The 21,371-nt window shown below is 35.5% G+C and overlaps 1 protein-coding gene across 2 annotated transcripts in view; it reads right to left on the reverse strand.

The window, feature by feature from the left end:
- The window catches only part of LOC108134646 (transcription-associated protein 1), a 325,375-nt gene that overhangs the window by 83,083 nt on the left and 220,921 nt on the right, over positions 1 to 21,371 (reverse strand). For both annotated transcript variants that reach the window (XM_041710011.1, XM_041710010.1), the window contains exon 12: positions 14,216 to 17,012. In XM_041710011.1, the coding sequence (XP_041565945.1) occupies positions 14,216 to 17,012 (2,797 nt within the window). The remainder of the gene's footprint in view (positions 1 to 14,215; positions 17,013 to 21,371) is intronic.

Consider the following 21,371-nt stretch of genomic DNA (forward strand, 5'->3'; position numbering starts at 1 on the left):
TATCGGAGACAGTAAATAACTCAACAACAAGTGCAAAGTCGCCGCCCGGTCGGTCTCTTTCCCCAACACTATTTACCAACGCATTTGCGCTGCTCCAACGCAGTCATGGAGTTCGCAATGCCCTTCCCCACCTTCCACCTATAGACGCACCGACTACATCAGCTTGTGCGCTCACTAATACGGTGCCCTCATTACCAACTGTCGTATCTACTACAACAAGAACAACTTCAACATCGACCATTGGTGGCCGATTTTGGCATCGCGAGCAAAACTAGCTTATGCTGCAGATCTCTCACAATTTACCCTTGAACAGACTGGGATCGATCGGTATGTACAAATAAAAAGAAAACTTAGTCGCAAAAGGAGCAAATTTGCCTAAACTTACGAAAACTTCAAACAACACCACTAAGGCAACTTCTGAAAACAATTTTGCCATACTTGGCGTGCTCGAAAAAGATGATGGTCAACCACCCCAAGCCAATAAAATTGTAAAGCCACCACCTATGTATGTTAGAGATCAAAATTGTTCAGATCTAATTAATAAACTTAAGCAAAAAATTGGGCAAAACCACTTTTAGATTACTATTTTAAAAAGAGGTAACATATCTGAAACCAAGCTCCAGATCACCAATGAAGCCAACTACCGCTCTGTAACAAACTTCCTGGACAGTGAGCGTGTTAATTATTACACCTACCAACTCAAAAGTAGCAAAGGACTTCAAGTTGTAATAAAGGGTATCGAGTCAACCGTCCCGGCAGCTGATATAGCTGAAGGACTTAAAGAAAATGGTTTTGAAGTTAAAAACGTAATGAACATAACCAACAGGGCAGCCTCAGTCACTCTTCAAGATTGAACTCAAACCAGACGCGACTACCCTGAAGAAAAACGCAGTGCACCCCATATAGAAACTGCATCGAAGAATAACCGTATAGGAGCCGCATAAACGAAACGGCCCGGTACAGTGTACAAACTGCCAGGAGTTTGGGCACACAAAAAGTTATTGCACTTTGCGACCAGTCTGTGTTGCCTGTGGCGACCTGCACTGTATAGAAGTTTGCACGGGTAACAAAGAAATACCCACCAATGAGAAAATGTAGCAACTGTGGTGGAAACCACACTGCTAATTACAGGGGATGCCCCGTCTATAAAGAGATCAAGAGTCGGCTCAACCAGAGGCGCCAACAACCAACCTCCGCCCAACAGGTTGCTCAGCCAAATTTTTACATTCCTTCGCAAACCACTCCTGGAGTTACTTTTGCGGCTGCACTGCCCGAAGCATTACAGCCCCACCCGCATATACCAAAACCAAAATATACTCCGCTTCCAGAGCAAAACGCTCAAAGACCAACTCAACCTTATAACCAACAAAACCAGACTTTCACTCCACAAATACAAAACAGCATCGAAGCTAATTTAGCTACACTCACGTACATCATGCTTTCAATGCAAGGTATCCTCCATGAACTAGTGCGAAACCAGAACCACCTTATGGAACTTCTAATCAAACAAAAGTCAACTTAAATGGATCCCTTGAAAATATGCTTTTGGAACGCTAACGGTACTTCGCAGCACAGACTTGAACTTCTACAGTTCTTAAACACCCAGGACATCGATATCATGCTCCTCTCAGAAACGCACCTAACCAATAAAAACCATTTCTATTTCGCTGGCAACATCTTCTATGCGAGCAACCCCCAGACGGCAAAGCTCACGGAGGCACCGGAATTCTTATCATACAGCGCATTAGGCATCACCCTCTGGAGGCGTTTGCTTACAACCACAAACAGGCCACTTCTCTACGAATCAACGGCTGTGTATTGTCCCCTACGATTTAATATTTCAGAGAATGAATTTTTAGGCTTTTACAACTCATTGGGTAACTGTTTTATAGCTGCCGGTGATTATAATGCGAAACACCACTACTGGGGCTCTCGACTTATTAACCCCAAGGGACGCCAATTATACAATTGGCAGGCACACCGCTTCCCAGCCTCTAAACAAAGGTTTAAAGAAGCTTGTCGGAAGTTGTCTAAAGCTTTACTAACTGAAAAGAATCAGACTCAACGTGCCTATATAGCGCAACTTTCAAATTTCAACTCTGGAGAGCGCACCCAAACATTCAACCACCAATAGAACCCGATTTTCCAATTCGATCACCAACAGGTGGGTGGGCCCGTAGTGACAAGGAAAAGGCCAACATATTCGACTCTTACTTAAGAAATGTCTTCCAACCTCATTCGCCGACAAACCAATTCACTTTACCAAACATCTCATCAGCGGAGCCTTCCTCCACAATAATTCTTGAAACAAGCACAATCATAAAAGCCATTGCAGAACAGATGAATCCAAAAAAAGGCTCTGGCCATGATTTAATTTCGCCTAAAATGATAATTAAATTGCCTCTATGCGCAGTCAAAAGCATAACCACTAATTCAACTCAATTTGTAAATGGGGCTATTTTCCTACACATAGTAATCATCCAACGAGTACAGTCGAAGATACTGCGAACAATAACTGGGCCCCCTGGTATATTCGGACCGCAAAGATCCACAGGGAGCTGGATATAAAACCCGTTAAGGAATTAATTGATAGTAAAGTTTCGAAGTACGAAGCTAGACTATCAATACATCCAAACCAACTGGCCAGGCAGCTCAGGCGGCTCAGTAACCACTCTCGGTTACAGCGCAACGACCGCCCACTCCTGCCCAACTTAGGGCCATTAACCAATTAACAATTATAATACAGTATAGGTTAAGATTTGAATACTTATTGTAAGTCTCTTCTAGAGAAGATTCAAATAGAACGTATAAATAAAAAAAACAAGAAAGAAAGCAAACTTCGGCAAGCCGAAGTTCATATACCCTTGCAGCTATTGCAAGAATTAAACATTTTTGAAAACTAGTTGGTTTTGGCGACCTTTCCAAAGTATATTAATTGTTAACCGGCTCGAGGTCAGGATGTTGAGAAACTAACACCATTTTTTAATTTTCGTTATTTGTCAATATATTTCGGATGCTCTTCGGCAACTGTCTTCAGGACAACTATAAAATAATAACAACGATTTTTATTTTCTTAACAAACAGAAAACAATTTACATTTGACATACATTTAATTTACACGTCTGCTTCCGGTGAAGTGGAGTTGTTAACTAATTTTTTTCTTCCCTAGTAAATGTCTATATAAATGAGCGCAATTGCCAGTGTCCGTTTTGTAGTTCATCCGTATGTCTGTAGGTGTTTTTATGATATGTAGCATTTTTATGGTAAATAGATTAGCATAGTGTTGTTCTTGTGATAAGATACTCGCCTCTTCGAAGTTCGGAGAGTGATTATTCTTGGAACAGTGGGACATGGACTATCTTAGATTTTGTTCTGTTGTATATAGATTTTAATGTGTGGTCCGGTTTATGTGCGATACTTATGTTTTCTTTGTCGTAGCATTCCGATTTCGCTACACGTTCGGATAATGCCGGGACCTTGACATTGATATATATTTTTTGTTTTTATTGCTTTTAACGCAGTTTTGTTTTGTTGTTTTGTGTTCCGATAATAATGTTTTCAGTATGTGTTTTGGGAAATCATTGTCTGTTAACATTGATTTTATCTCCTGAGTCGTCTCTTCGTGGTAATCCGTGCCTGAAATTTTGAGCATTCTCTGTATACAGCTTCTAGCTGTATTTATTATCATTTGTTTTGGGTGTTAAAATTGATGATTCGTCCGGACGCAATTGGTTTCTTGTACCATTTTAATTTTAATCTGTTTCCACGTCGAATTATTACTGAGTCCAAATAAGCTAATTGATAGTTTTCTTCTAGTTCTAGTAAATTTTATATTATTGGCGAAAGAGTTAGCATGGTCAGTGTAGTTTTAATGTCATCTTGTATGATTGCGAACAGGTCATCTACGTATTTTGTCAGTAATCTTGGAGGTCGTCTTAGTTTTTCTAACGTATTGTCCAGGAGAGTTTCCATTACAATATCTGCAATAACCGGCGAGGCTGGCGATCCCATAGGTATTCCTTTTAATTGAGTGTAAAAATTATTTTCAAATTTGAAATGTCTGTTTTCTTGAATACAACATTTTATTATGTCTATAAATATTGTTTGCGGTATTTTACTGTGTTTTGTTTTTAATTATATCCAGGGCTAGATCTGTCGGTATACTCGGAAATAATGAAATTACGTCAAATTAAATTAATCTTTCATCGTCGCCAATATATGTGTTGTTGATTTTGCTTTTAAATTCTTCTGAATTTTTGATGTTATATTTGGAGTCTATTGTTATGTTTTTTAATATGTCAATTATGTATTTGCATAGTGCCTAGGATGGTGATTGGTCGTAGAGGGGTTCTTTATGAATTTTGGGTAGTCCATATATTCGTGGTGGTAATGCTGTAGTGGCTGTCAACTTATTTTTTTCGATCCTTGAGATAAGTTCCATTTTTGATAGTTTGTCAACTATTTCGTTATCTATTGTTTGTGGGGTCTTTTCTTAATGTGTTGTATGTGTTCATATCCTTTAACATGTCATTCATTTTTAGGTTGTAGTCATCTTTGTTCATAGCTAGCTACCGTTTTGTTACCCTTGTCTGATTCACCATAGAAATGCTAAATATCATAAAAACACCCTTTTTGTAGTTCATCCGTATGTCGGTATACGGATGAACTACAAAACGGACACTGACAATTGCGCTCATTTGTATAGACATTTACTAGGGAAAAAAATTAGTTAACAACTCCACGTCACCGGACGCAGAAGTGTAAATTAAATGTATGTCAAATGTAAATTGTTTTCTGTTTGTTAAGAATATTAAAATCGTTATTATTTTATAGTTGTACTGAAGACAGTTGCCGAAGAGCATCCGAAATATGTTGACAAATAACCAAAATTAAAAAATTGTGTTATTTTTTCAAAATCCTGACCTCGAGCCGGTTAACAATTAATACATTTTTGAAAACATTAAAATTATGATTTACTTGCGTATATGTCTAAAAACATTGAAGCTATGATGATTTGCAGCTCAATAATAAGTTATTTTATATATTTTTATTATTTCTATGGGAGCTATATGATATAGTCGTCCGATTTTGATAAAATTTAAACCGTAATTCTAAAATATTTAGCCATTACTATATGTCGAAGAACTTAAAAAAAATTAAAAAGCAGCAAAGTTAAAAATTTTTTTTTTTTCGATTGTTCCTATGGGAGCTATATGATATAGTCGTCCAATTTTAATGAAATTTAAAACGTAATTCTGAAATATTTAACCATTCCTATATGTTCAAGAACTAAAAAAAAAAAAATTAAAAAACACCAAATTTATAATTTATTGTAATTTTTTTCCGTTTGTTCCTATGGGAGCTATATGCTATAGTCGTCCGATCCGGCTCGTTCCGACTTATATACTACCTGCAATAAAAAGACAACTTTTGGGAAAGTTTCATGCAGATAGCTTAAAAACTGAGAGACTAGTTTGCATATAAACGGACGGAAAGACGGACAGACGGACAGACTGACAGACGGACAGACGGACATGGCTAGATCGACTCTACTAGTGATGCTGATCAAGAATATATATACTTTATAGGGTCGGAAACGTCTCCTTCACTGCGTTGCAAACTTCTGACTGAAATTATAATACCCTCTGCAAGGGTATAAAAATAATATATATTTATATATTAAAAAAAAAATATAAGAGAACCCGATACCACTGCATAGCGCAAGGGTATAGAAGGGTATGTAAAGAAAAGTAACAGAAAACACGTACACAACACTTCCAACACAATACATTCTCAAAAAATAATAAAACAAATTGAACAAATGATAATAACATAATTTTACAGATAAAAGACACCGACACACACCTCACTTCTAAGGAAAAGGAAATTATAAAAGACACATCAGGAAAAAGCTAAGAAAATGTATAATAATAATGTATATAAGGAGTAAACAAAAGAAAATTGTAAATGTCAAAAATCAGCAAAGTCAAAGTCAAAGTCACTTAGGCCTCTGACTAGAAGTAAAGTTATCAAAAAGACTACTAGTTTGCCAACGATAGTGGAACAATTAAATTTATAGCCCTCAACTTCTAGAGCCGTACAGAACAGGATAGCTAATACAATGACGCACCAGGAAAATTTAGGAATGAAACAGGCAACGTTTGAGATGTTGGGCACTGTAAAAATTTCCTATGTGATCCGGTCGATGCACGTTTATATGGGGGAAAAAGAAAGGTTGAACTAGTTTATGTTAAACGCAGAAGATATCCTTTTAATGATTAGAGGAATGGACCAAACACCTATGGGACTGATGGTCCTTAGGCAAATAAGAAATAAAATCCAAGGAAAGGCCGATGACATTTGTGGATTAAATTGGGATGAAGTTAAACGAATTTTGATAGCCCATTTTGCAGATAAGAGGTCGGAAACAGATTTACTGAGGGAATCAAATCAGTTGGAAAATAAAAGACTAACAGTAGAATTACTTTACTCGGAGGTATCTGATGTGCATTGTGTAATGTTATAGACAGGACAGATACAAACCCCATCGCAATTCAAGCAAAGAAGAAGTTATATGAGGAATCGTGTCTGGAGGCGTTTGTAACAGTTCTAAAAGGCAATTTTAGTAGTGCTGTCAGGGGAAGAGTTCCAAAGACGTTCTCGGAAGCTTACGAGATAGCGATTAAAGAGAGGGACATTTATTACCGGTCTAAGGAGGTACCCAGGAACAATAATTTTAATCCTGAGGGGAATTTAACGGGCAGAACTTTGGTTAAAATAGAAACAGAGGGTATAATAACAACATTAACAGAGCTAATGGAGGATATAGGCAACAAGGAGGAAATAATAGGAACCTCAGGTGGAATAGGGAAGAAAACAGGAATAGATATGATATGACGATCAGTCGACCTCTAATTCTTCAGGTTATAATAGAAAGGGAATTATGCCAAAACAGGAGGTTACAGAATATTCATCAACTGGGCCTATTAGTGCCAAGTAATGGCAGTCAGGACAATTAAATACCGTAGAAAGAGAAGAGGAGCACCAGTTGAATAACATTGAGGATGAAGGAAATTTTCGTCAAAATGCTTCCAAAAACAAACAGGGAATATAAGGAAGGATACCCATAAGGCGACATTACCATACGTGGTAGTTAAAAGAAGGAACAAAAAGGAACTTAAATTATTAATAGACTCGGGAGCTATGAATTCATATCTAAATCCCGTAATAGTTAGTAAAGATCAACAGTTACAATCGGAAGAAAACTTAGTTATTAAAACACCAATAGGAAGTCATAAAATAAACAGTTATGTAAAAGATATTGAGCTGCAGGAAATTTCCAAAGGGGAATCGTTTGATTTCTTTGTCTTTCATTTCCATTCCTGGTTTGATGGATTATTGGGAATGGACATATTAATTAAGTTAGGTGCAAGTTTAGATTTAGAAAATCTCGTATAAAGAACTAAGACAGGGACAGTCCATTGGAAGTCCAATAGGGCCACTAACATACATTTCCTGGAGTTTCATACATTTCCTCCAGTTTCAATAAAGAATGGTTTATTTTTGATACAAACAACACTAGTGGAAGAAGGGTTAGAAATAACTGGCGAAATTTATAATGTAAGAAAGGGACAAGCCGACTTGGAAGTTGTTAATTTCACAGGAAAAGAGAAAAAATTATACCTCGAAAAACCCTTGGCTGTCATTGCATATGATTCCAAAGATTATGTAGAAATCGAAATGCTTAGACCATTTAAACCGAAATATGTAAGAAGAGAAATGAACACAATGGAGTTAACCGGGGGTGATGCAAGGCATGCAAAATTGGATATGTCGCTCCCATGAGTAACTACGAAGCATTTGAGAATATGTTTGTGAGCGCCCAGTTACTTTATACGCAGTTAAAAGAGCAAATTTGTGCAACAACAACAGAAAAGCTTTAAGAACGTGGTGGCGACGCAATTTCTCATATATTATAACAACAGCTGCAAATATTAAGGGACTTCTATCAACGATTTTCAGCGCATGAAGGCAACGTTTGGTGGCGATTATAAGGAATCGCCAGCGTTTAAGGACTTGTATGAAGGCGCAATCCATTTAAAGGAGTATTTTAGAAAAGGACAACAATTCCAGTATCTAGTCGTTTCTAGAGGGAGATGCGCTTCGATTGATTAATCATTTGTCTACGCGACTGTCTTTATTTGGCCAAAATCGATTCGGAGTCTAGACGCAAGTGGATTTCAGTCGAGATATCACATCTCCCAAAATTGAAGATTTATTCGGATTTCTGGATGCTCCCTGCGAGGAGTTGGAGCTTAGCAACAACAGGAGCTTAGCATCAGCTGGTCAGAGGATTAATAGTCTTCCTATGCAGATCAGATGAGCGTACCCTTTACGATTGCGGGACTTTCTTGGACTTTCTGTAAAAAAAGCATTGTCTTTAAACAAGTAATAAATAATCAAATACTTTTTATATTTTTGAAAATGTAAATGGAACAAATATAAAAATCCACATTTTTTTAATGATAATAATTTATTTTAATGATTATAATTTTAGATTTTAATTTTACCAATATCTTGAATTTTAACGAATTGTTTAAAGACAATTAAAATAACACTGGGAATCATTAAAAAATAAATCAACCAAAGATCACTAAACATAACATTTAAAACAAGTGTCCTAAAAGCCCGCTCCCCTTAAAAGCAATCGTCGGTAGGGTATGCAGGCACCAACCGCTCGAAAACATCGACAAGAATTGATTTAGTTTGAAGTTTTCTCAACCACTGAAGAGCAGTCGGTGTTTCAAGTGACACGACTGCGATATGCCCTGTTCCCATCTCAGTGGACTGATTTCTATAAATTCGAATACATACATATATGTAAAACATTTTACTGCTACCACTGATTTGAATTTGTAAACAAAAATAAAATATATGCTGAAATATTAAAAAAATATATTATAACATATAATATTAATATTTATATCATAACCCAATAGTAAATACGCCCATATTCTTGGGGTACCAAGTTTGAAAAGTGGCAAAAGACAAAATATTCTTGATGCGCCGAAATGAAATAAACGCACACATGCTCCCGTGTATGAGAATGCATGATCACGCATACATACAAAGACGAATTCAAGCGCAGGGCAGCCTTCTTCAAAAAGCGCCTCTCTGCGACTGAACGACTGAACTCGTGCAATGAGTGCGCGAGCATAAAAATGAGAATAAGAATGAGAGAGTAAAAAACCCGAACGCACACGAAGTGCATGGACCTGCTGCTGTGAGAACGGTGGACCTTCCGCGGTCCGTTTTTTTGTGTCCAAATGCGTCGTATGAAATGACCAGTCTATATGTTGTATGGTTAGTGGTATAAGTAACATTGCACTTGCTCCTGCTGAGCGAATTGGTAGCCTCACTCCGGGGCACATAAAAGGGACTGTATATGTACTCAATGCAAAGGGGTCATACAAAACCTTTCGGCTGATTTAAGACACTGGAGTCGAACTATCTTATCTATAGGAACAGTGCATGAAAAAATTAGGCATTTTGGGCTCGCCATCCCATATACTCGTTTTCGGAATATCATCGGTGAAGGCTGAAACGAACTGTGGACTGCACTTTATGGACAAAAGAAATTTGACAATCGTGGTAACACTATAGCTGTATCGACAACTTTTTGATAGGTAATTTCAACAACAACGCTTTCCAGCCCAGCAACAGCAACATCGCTATTGTCGACATTCGACATTGATGCCTCCCTTCAAAGAGTGTTTGCGCAAGCATTCTACCGGATCCAGAGAACACTGGGGTCTCACTCACGAGATGGACAATGAAGATACTGTGTAAAGCTACCACAGACTTTGCTGACACACTTCAGGGAGCAATAGCACGGTTTGACTCTGTAGAAAGACGCCTGCAAAATTAAAGCACGATAACGAAACTCTGGCACACTTGCGAAAACTCGAGTCACAGGAAATAAATATCAGGTGGACGCACGTTTTATGTGCCACATCAACCGGTCTCTGGTATTAGATTACGAGTGGTGATCGATGGATCATGATGAAACGACTGACATGAAACGAATTCTGACATATTGATGTACAATGTGAATCTGAATAAATCAGCAGACTGTACAAAACGGAAAGTTTGGTTTGATGTTTTTCGGATTTCCGATACACTCGGCTTACTAGCACTAGACGTTGTTCAAATCAAGATATTATTTCCAAAATGATGGCTCCTTGGTCTGATTTGTGACCGCTAGGTGCACGAAATCTCATTCGAAAGGTGACCCACAGCTGTTTGAAATGTTTTAAGCAACTTCAACAAGCTGATAATCATCATTAATAGCGGATCCACCGGCAACCAGAATTCGTCAGGCATACCCGTTTCAGAGCACGCGAAGCGACAATCCTTAAGGTTGACAAGGGCCGCAACCGACGCAAGGATAGAGGCTATATTTGTCATTTTATTTGCATGGCAACCTCACCGCTTCATTTGAATTCATTCATTCATTCATGGACACATGAATACATTCTTGGCAGCCCTACGACGTTTTATTTCCCGGTGCGGAAAATGTACGCAAATGTTTAGCGAAAACGGTTGAGAAATTTGTGAGCGCTAAGCGTCAACTCAATGAGATGCAACATCTACTTCGATCACACCTGCACAATAATAAAATAGACACCCACTTGCAACAGAAGGTATATAGTGGAATTTTATACCGCCACATGCTCCTCATTACAGAAGCATACCTTGTTAGCACAGGTGGAAGCCGTAGTCAACTCTAGACCACTTTACTCAACGTCAGACACCGATATGGGATATCTATCTCCTGCGCAACTGCTACTGGTTGGCCGTACACCTTGGTACCGGAAGGTGACCTTGGATTAGTGCCAACCAATCGATTAGATTACTGGCAGCACTCTCAATCCCTTCTTCCAGGCGTCTGGAAGCGTTAGCACCTTACAGCAGCGCCCAAAATGGAATACCATATTCCCTAATTTGGAGTGCATAGACATGGTTTTAATTAAGGACTCAAACGCACCACCAGCCGCATGGATGGCTGATGGCTTGGTGCGCTCAGTGAAATTAAAAACATAATCAGGGAAGATAACTCGTCCGATCACCAGAATCGCTTCGCTACCGAATTCTGATAGAGAGTTTCAGGGCCGGGCGGTATGTTTAGGAACAGCTGCACAATTTTGAATTAAACCGGTTGTATTTTTTATGTATACTCTATAAGCGTTGCCACTCTGTTCATAATCATAATGTAGTTCGAATCTAGATCGAATCTATCGGCAGGAAGAAAGAGTCGTACCAGCGTCTGTGAGAAATAAAAATTAATTTAATAATTAAAGGCAATTCAGTTTGTTTCTGATTGCAGGGAAATCGCAGATACTAAAAATGAAGCTTTGTGATGACACTCCAAAATTCCAGTGTTGCCAGATCAAATACCGGCCTGTAATCGAAACCGCACGACATTACATTGTTTGCCTCATTCGTTGACGGATTAATTAAAGCTCAAAGACAGAGACAAACAACTAAATGGATAATGCTTGAGGTTTTTTGGAAATAATTTTAGGATCACACAGCCTTTTTAGCGTTAAATTCAAACTATGTTGTTTTGTTTATTATGTTGTGTTTATCCCGCTAATTTTAACGTTTAAAAAAATTAAAATAAATACGATAAATAAATGCGATTAAAAATCATTCGCCCCAAAGGTTTTAAGAAAAAATAACGGAAAATACTGATATTTTACGATATTTTGTTTGTGCCACCCCTACAAGGATGTCCTGTTGGGCATTCAAGATATCCGTAAACTCGCTCATATTCATTATTTTTAATTCATTTAGTTTTGATTTGCGAAAATTCAAAAGTAAACAAACCCAGATGGGCGGTACGTGTCACTCTCATGTCGGAGTAGCATTAGCTTAAAGCTAATGCACCAATGGAATCAGACCACTAATGCGGCAATCGAATCAGGCTATTAAATACAATTTTGCTTATTGATATATCGGCCCTGTGGTATTTTATCGAATGGTATTTTTTACCAAATTCTGTCTAGTATATTTACAATTTTGTTTTAGAAGAAAATAGTATATAGTCGTCCGATTTTGATGAAATTTAAACCGTAATTCTGAAATACTTAACGATTACAATATCTCGAAGAATTAAAAAAAATGTAATCATTCAAGTTATAATTTTATTCGTTTATTCCTCCGACATATGTCCGGCTCGTTCCGACTTATGTACTACCTACAACTGGAAGACAACTTTTGGGAAAGTTTAATGTAGATAGCTTTAAAACTGAGAGACTAGTTTGCGTAGAAACGGACAGACGGAGGGACAAAGGGACAATGCTAGATTGACACGCCTAGTGATGCTGATCACGAATTTATATACTTTATAGGGTCGGATATGTTTCCTTCACTGCGGTGCAATACATAAAAAACATTGAATTAAAACATTAAAATAGTCAACAAATTGAAAATGTAAACAAATTATATACAAAACATTTTTTAAATAAGACACTTATACCGTAAAACCACATCTATTTTTCACCATACAGTTTTTATTAACCTATCGTATTTATTTTGAGCTATTAGGATTTTTTAAATATTTCTTCGTACTCAGAAATGATAACCATCTAGCTGTTGTCAAAAGTGAACTGCTTCGTAAATTAATAAACTGGTTCAAAGATCTATTCGCTTGTACAACAGCTTGCTTACATTTGTTTTCTTATGATGAACTAACACATGGTAAACTAACTCACTAATACGGGTATGACATTACATTTTTCGCCTCATTCATTGAAGCTTAACTATATTGATACTGCTTGAGTTATTTGGTTATAAAATCACACTGACCTTTTAACGTTAGATTATAACTTTATGGTTTTGTTTATTATATTGTGTTTATCCCGCTATTTCGTTAATTCGTATACATTTCGGACTCGCTTTTTCACTTCGTTTTGATTTTTTTGGTTATAAAATCACGGTCACACTGCCCTTTAAACGTTAAATTGAAAACTTCAAAAGTTTTCAGTTGTTACCTTTTAATGATAAAAAATATTTCGTATACATTTTAGCCTCGCTTTTTCATTTCGTTTTGTCGTCAACTCCAATAAATGAGCAAAATTGTACTTTTTTAATACAATATGATGCATCGGCCCCGGTGGTATTTCATCGAATGGTATTTTTATACCAAAATCCGGTTCATATTTTTTACTATCGGGTACCGGGTTCTGTCAAATTTCTTCATTCATTGTTCATTGAAATCGTCATACGTTTGTCTTGTTCGCAGAAGCAAACTTCGGAAAGACGAAGTTCATATAACTGGCAGCTATTGCAAAAATTAAATATCTTGAAAACATTAAAATTATGACTTACTTGCGTATACGTTTAAAAACATTGAAGCTATGATTATTTGCAGCTCAATTATTCAATAGTTCGTATGGCAGCATATGATATCTTTTTCCGAATTTAATAAAATTAAAAACGTAATTTTGAACCGTCAAAGTATTAATAAGTCAGAAATAACTTTAAAAAAAATTACATAATAGAAAAGTTACATTTAAAAAAACTTTTTTTTATATTTGTATTGTTCCCATGGAACCTTTTATGTTATAGTCGTCCGATTTTGATAACTTTTAAACGTAATTCTAAAATATTTATTCATGTCGAAGAACTAAAAAAAAACTTGGAAACCAGCAATTTTATAATTTTTTTTATTTATTTTCCTGATTGTTCCTATGGGAGCTATATGTTATAGTATATATAATTTATACACAAATCGGTCTAAGTAATTTAAGATATAGAAGTAGATTGTATTTCTTTCGTCAATTTTCTTAATTTGTTGCTCGTTGCAATCGTCATACGTTTGTCTTGCTCGCACCTTCTTAAAATTGTATAGTTAAAAAAAAAAATAGCAATGAATTAGTTCAACAATGTAGAGTCATAAGCCCATTATACACCTAAAATAATTCTATAGCTCCCAAATGCTTTAGCATAATCGGGAATCATTCATTACTACAAAATTGCTAGTAATTTGTTATCACGTTAAAAAAAAAATTGCAAGAAGTTGGTATAGTGTATATATGTGTACTTTATTATAAAATTAATTGATGTACATATTATGGGAACTTAAAAGTGTAGTTAAAAAGGAATCAATTTTAAGAAAAAAAGCAAGGGCATAATACTTTTATTTAATTACCTGAAAGCAATCCACAATCGGAACAGAGGGAATTGTATATATCCTGGACAATGTCTCCTGACAAACACCGGTTAAGTTGTGTTTTCTAGCTATTTTTCCAAAAGAAATAATAGCTTGTGCGGATGCGTGTACCCCTAACATTGTACTTCCTTGATCTGATTGTTGCTCAAGGTGCTGTGTTATTATTTGGTAGTGATGTTGTCGCCAAGTAAATATATCACTCCAATGGGATAAGTCGTCAGAAATAATTGGTAACCGATTACGCCAAGTTTTTACAATAGCTTTCATGTCGTGCAATGAATTATTACGTGATTGGGCCAGTCCTTGATGGATTTGACTTGCCTCGTGAAGTTCCATTATTTGCTGCGAAGCTTGAAGATATGGCAAGTGGATGTGAGAAACAACGCTAGGCAATCGTCGCCACTCACGAATACATAAGCTTGATGCAATTTCTACATATCTTTCTATACTGCCCGTTTGCCTTTCATCTTGGTGAAGAATACTTAGATAGCCTTTGTAAAGGTTTATTTTAAAACCATGTTGTTTTAAATAACATTGTTCTGTTTTAGCTAATGCTGTTTTCATTAAATTCCAATCAGGAACGCGCCAAGAACTTTCAAGAATTAAAAACATATTTTTATCTTTATTTGTTTGGGCATAATCCAAAAGAATGTCCCATTGATTTAATTCCTTGGCACAACGGATCCAGTGTTTTTCCCACAACAGTAATTCGCTATTAATATATGTATTAACGACACCGTTATTTAAATCTTGTTTAAACTTAGTCATTGCTAGATCATATGCTCCTTGGGCCTCTTCGAAAAATCCCATTTGCTCGTATGAAACAGCAATATTTGTTTCCGGGTAGTGTGCAAACTTAAGCCAAAGACCAGCCCACAGGTCTTCCTCATGCATTGAAGAATACATTTTTGAAAGTGAATCAAATATGTTTTTAGATTGCTGTATATCTAATTCTGACAATGTATTATCCACGTCATCAGCATTATTCTTATTTTGGATTGGTTGATTTACTGCCATGTCTTCTAAAACAAGGATTGCTCTGTGCCATAAGTTATGGGATTTTCCAAGATAAACTAATAAATTAGGCGGAATATATATGGATGGTGTGCATTTAGTCAAACTTTCTACAAAAGTATTTAGTGTGCTTGGAAAGCAGTCCTTTTGATTAACATTGGTTCCAGACGATAAAAACGGTATTAATTCTTTTGTGATGTTATACCTTTGATCTTCACTAAATATACTCCAAATACGGGGAAAAATTGACAACCATACGCTTTGAGCAAGTTGAGTGTCAATATGGCATAGCTGTGAAGTCGCAACCAGCATCTGATCGGTTCTTATGTTTCGATTTGCTTCTAAAAACTCCGCTTGCTTATAAACAAGTTCCACTAACGTAACACGTCGAGTTGGTAAAATTTGTTGGCAGTCTTCTTTGCGATCAGCAGTAAATTCGAGCGTTATATCGATATCAAACACGTCATCTTTATCATCAACACTTTGAACAACATCAAAAGATTCCGACTGAGATGATACAAAAGAAACAAACGAGTTTTCCTGTGATTCGGCTGAGTTGGCTGGAATAACTGAAGTAATGCTAGGTATTTTAAATTCTTCATTTGAACATTGTATTTGCACCATTGTGTTAGCTGTTAAAATAAGCAGTTCAATGCATTGTTTTATCCAATAATGGGATCCAATTGTGTCCCATGCTTGAGAACAAATTATATACAACAACCTATCATGAAGTCTACGACGCATTGATGAGTCTAATATTTCAAAAAATTTGGCCCTTATGTGCGGATTTTGAAAACGTAAACCATTTAGACATGCTCCCTCCAGTTTGCTTGTTAACTCTGTTTGTTTAAGGATTTCATCTCTATATATATAATTTATAATTTCCAAGAATTGTACATTTAGTTCAATGTCATCATTGAACTTCTTTTCAACGTTTTGCATTAACTTTACCAGCAAAGCAGATTTTTCACGAATAGACGGAATTTGTGTCATAACATTTGGTTCTTTTGATTTTACCCAATCATCAAGCATTTTAATTATACATTTAATAATTTTTACTTCCGAGCTTTTTTCAATTAGACTAACCAAGATAGTGCCAATAAAAAGTTTTCTGATTTCCACACTCATTATAAAAATCCTATTTTTGATTAGTTCTAACGAAAGCACCAAGAGCTCTAAGGGTAAAGAATTTGAATCAGGGGGTTGACTGATAACATTATTACCACTTATGGTGTTAATATGGTCCTTTGTAAGACGATTTAAAACTCTTATAAATTGGACTAAAATTCGATCTATATAACTGTGGTTATTCGTGGTGCAGGCTTTTAAAATCATTAAGGTACCAAAGAGCGACGAAGCATTTGGTTGAGGACTCTTTTCGTAAAATGTAAGGTTCTCAGCGATCATTTTACTAACAGCGCTGTATAATAATTCGAGATCATCATGTTTATGTTGCGTATCAGGCGGAAAAACTCCCATAAGTCGTGTTAAAAAAATATGCATTAGCCGCACAATACGAGTATTTTGGTGAATTATACATAAAGACAAGCCTCGTTGCACTGGTCGAATAATTGACACCAACTGCTCCGGGTTCAATATAGTAGTTAAAAATGTTAGAAAATCGATTCCAGTACAAATGTTGTTCAAGTTGTGATGAGGAGTTTCCACTGTTGCAAGAACTTTGTCAAGCCAATTAAGCTTAATATCAAAAGGTTGAGGCCAAATCTCGGGACGCATTGCCATTTTTAGGAGCATAACACATCTAAAAAAAATAATATATATTATAAGTATTTGAAACTATATACTTTTTACGAAAATGTATTTTGGCGTACTAACAAAAATTGTTGAAATAGGGAAGTGATTATCAGATCTTAATTTATGGATTCGTTATTATGTTTTGATCATCAAAAAAATGTTGAAGTAAAAGGGTTGATATCAAATACTCTGTGCTGTGAACTTTTCACAAGTAGTGTTGAGAACCAGAGTTGCCAAAGGCGATGAAAAAGGTCCCAACGTTTTGCACAAATAAGCGGTAATAGGAACAAAAACACTTTTAAATTTTACTTTGATTAAATGCCTATCTTACCATATTTAAACGAACATAAAATAGCGTGCTAAAAATAAGTCCCAAACAAGAAAGAAAGCAAACTTCGGCAAGCCGAAGTTCATATACCCTTGCAGCTATCGCAAGAATTAAATATTTTTGAAAACATTAAAATTATGATTTACTTGCGTATATGTTTAAAAACATTGAAGCTATGAAGATGAGCAGCTTAATTATTTGATTGTTCTTTTATATATTTTCATTATTTGTATAGGAGCTATATGATATAGTCGTCCGATTTTGATGAAATTTAAACCATAATTCTGAAATATTTAACCATTGCTATATGTCGAAGAACTAAAAAACAAATTAAAAAACAGCAAAGTTATAATTTTTTTCAATTATTTTTCCGATTGTTCCTATGGGAGCTATATGCTATAGTCGTCCGATTTTGATGAAATTTTAATCATAATTCTGAAATATTTAACCATTGCTATATGTCGAAGAACTAAACAAAAAATTAAAAAGCAGCAAAGTTATAATTTTTTTTCAATTATTTTTCCGATTGTTCCTATGGGAGCTATATGCTATAGTCGTCCGATTTTGATGAAATTTTAACCATAACTCTGAAATATTTAACCATTGCTTTATGTCGAAGAACAAAACAAAAAATTAAAAAACAGCAAAGTTATAATTTTTTTTCAATTATTTTTCCGATTGTTCCTATGGGAGCTATATGCTATAGTCGACCTATTTTAATGAAATTTAAACCGTAAATCGGAAATATTTAACCATTATTATATGTCGAAGAACTAAACAAAAAATTAAAAAACAGCAAAGTTATAATTTTTTTCATTTATTTTTCCGATTGTTCCTATGGGAGCTATATGCTATAGTCGTCCGATCCGGCTCGTTCCGACTTATATACTACCTGCAATAGAAAGACAACTTTTGGAAAAGTTTCATGCAGATAGCTTTAAAACTGAGAGACTAGTTTGCATATAAACGGACGGACAGACGGACAGACGGACAGACGGACAGACGGACGGACAGACGGACAGACGGACAGACGGACGGACAGACGGACATGGCTAGATCGACTCTACTAGTGATGCTGATCAAGAATATATATACTTTATAGGGTCGGAAACGTCTCCTTCACTGCGTTGCAAACTTCTGACTGAAATTATAATACCCTCTGCAAGGGTATAAAAAATACTTGTTATTTGTTATACATGACAAATCTTGCAGCCCCCTTCAATTCGTTCGGAAACTAATACAGGGGCAACGGAATTGCTCAAATGCCGAAGTCTAGAATCGAATCGATTCTGAGGCGCAATCACAAAATAATTTACAGTAGGTCAAATATGTTTTTATACCCTTGCAGAGGGTATTATAATTTCAGTCAGAAGTTTGCAACGCAGTGAAGGAGACGTTTCCGACCCTATAAAGTATATTTATTCTTGATCAGCATCACTAGTAGAGTCGATCTAGCCATGTCCGTCCGTCTGTCCGTCCGTCTGTCCGTCCGCTTATATGCAAACTAGTCTCTCAGTTTTAAAGCTATCTGCATGAAAGTTTCCCAAAAGTTGTCTTTCTATCGCAGGTAGTATATAAGTCGGAACGAGCCGGATCGGACGACTATAGCATATAGCTCCCATAGGAACAATCGGAAAAATAAATGAAAAAAATTATAACTTTGCTGTTTTTTAATTTTTTGTTTAGTTCTTCGACGTTTAGTAATGGTTAAATATTTCCGATTTACGGTTTAAATTTCATCAAAATCGGACGACTATAGCATATAGCTCCCATAGGAACAATCTGAAAAATAAATGAAAAAAAATTATAACTTTTCTGTTTTTTAAGTTTTTGTTTAGTTCTTCGACATATAGCAATGTTTAATTATTTCAGAATTATGGTTCGAATTTTATCAAAAACGGACGTCTATATCATATAGCTCCCATAGAAATAATAAAAAAAATATATAAAATAACTATCTAATAATTGAGCTGCAAATCATCATAGCTTCAATGTTTTTAAACATATACGCAAGTAAATCATAATTAAAATATTTTCAAAAGTATTTAATTCTTGCAATAGCTGCAAGGGTATATGAACTTCGGCTTGCCGAGGTTTGCTTTCTTTCTTGTTATAAACCAAATTTGTAAAGCAATGTTCTTAAACCATTAAAGAATAAAGAAAACAAGAAAGGAAGCAAACTTCGTCAAGCCGAAGTTTAAATACCCTTGCAGCTATTAAATATTCTTGAGGACATTAAAATAATGATTTGATTTAAAAAGCATTGAAACTATGACGATTTGCTCAATTATTTGAGTTCCTATGACAGCTATATGATATCGTTTTCCTATTCTAATGAAATTAAAAGCGTAATTCTGAACTGCCAAATAATTAAATAATAAAAAAAAATTAAAAAAAAAAAATTACAAAATAAAAAGTTACATTTAAAAACAATTTTTTTTTTTATATTTTTGTTGTTTCTATGGGAGCTTTATGTTACAGTCGTCCGATTTTGATTAAATTTAAACCGTAATTCTAAAATATTTAACCATTACTACATGACGAAGAACTAAACAAAAAATTAAAAACAGCAAAGTTATAATTTTTCATTTATTTTTCCGATTGTTTCTATGGAAGCTATATGCCATAGTCTTCCGATTTTGATTAAATTAAAACCGTAATTCTGAAATATTTAACTATTACTATATGTCGAAGAACTAAAAAAAAATGTTTAAGCAGCGAAACTAAAATTTTTTTATTTTGTTTTCCGATTGTTCCTATGGGAGCTATGAATATGCTATAGTCGTCTCCGTTCCGACTTATATACTACCTGCAATAGAAAGACAACTTGTGGAAAAGATAGCTTTAAAATTGAGATTAGTTTGCGTAGAAACGGACTGACAGTCGGACTGACAGACGGACAGACGGACGGACAGACGGACATGGCTAGATCGACTCTCCTAGTGATGCTGATCAAGAATATAACATATATACTTTATAGGGTTGGAAACGTCTAACTTCGTTGCAAACTTCTGACTTCTATCTGAAATTATAATACCCTCTGCAAGGGTATAAATATCATCTGCACTTTAACTTATCGCAAAGTATTTTAAATCAATTAATTTCTGTGCTTGCGGAATTAGTTAATTTCTTTGCACTATTTTCTGCTGTAATTATATTTTCAGAACTTTTTTGTGTTGTCTTGTCTCAAGGCAAATTTTCCTATGTTAAAGGGAAATTCGAAAACGTTATCAAACTCACTTCCGAGTGAAACCCGGAAGAGTCCTGATACCTTTTTTTCATAAAAAATATAGTTTCTCATGTACTATTTTATGCAAAAAACTGTAAGACATATATGGTTTTTCAAATAAACTATGCCCCCAAAAATAAAAAAAAATTATCTCTATATTATTTGTACTTAAATAGAAAAATATTATTTTACAAAAAAACGTTTTCTTTATTATTTTTATGCTATGCGGTAGAGGGTGATTGTAATGCAGTAGGAGACTTTTCCGACATTATAAAAGGGATATATTCTTGATCAGAATATTCAAGTTAATATAACATTGTCCAGATCAAGTTTGAAAACGGCGTAAATCGGATCCTATAGCTACCATGGGACAGTCAGGTCAAGATGTTAAACTTCGTCCTTTTCAAAGAATTATTATTATACCCGTTTGCCGTAGACAGGTAAAAGAAATCGTTTCCGATCCTATAAAGTATATCAATTCTTTACTAGAATCAATAGCCGAGTCGAACTAGTCATGTCCGTATGCCTGTCCGTCTGTCTCTCTGTCCGCCTATCCGTCTGTATGAACGACGAGATTTTGGAAACTATTAAAGCCTTTTAGGATTTGACATCCAGATTCTAGTTAGTCTCACGCAGCGCAAGTTAAATTCAAAACGCCCACTCTAACGCTGACAAAGCGCAAAAGTCTATCATGTCACTCTGACACATGTCAGACCATAGTTATTGGATTTTTTGGGTGTTTCGATCATAGTTCTACCGATAAGTAGACACGAAAATAAAAATCGGCTTAGAACGCGAAATAATATAAT

This window comes from Drosophila elegans, unplaced genomic scaffold (assembly GCF_018152505.1).
Source record: "Drosophila elegans isolate 14027-0461.03 unplaced genomic scaffold, ASM1815250v1 contig_684, whole genome shotgun sequence".
NCBI classification, from domain to species: Eukaryota; Metazoa; Arthropoda; class Insecta; order Diptera; family Drosophilidae; genus Drosophila; species Drosophila elegans.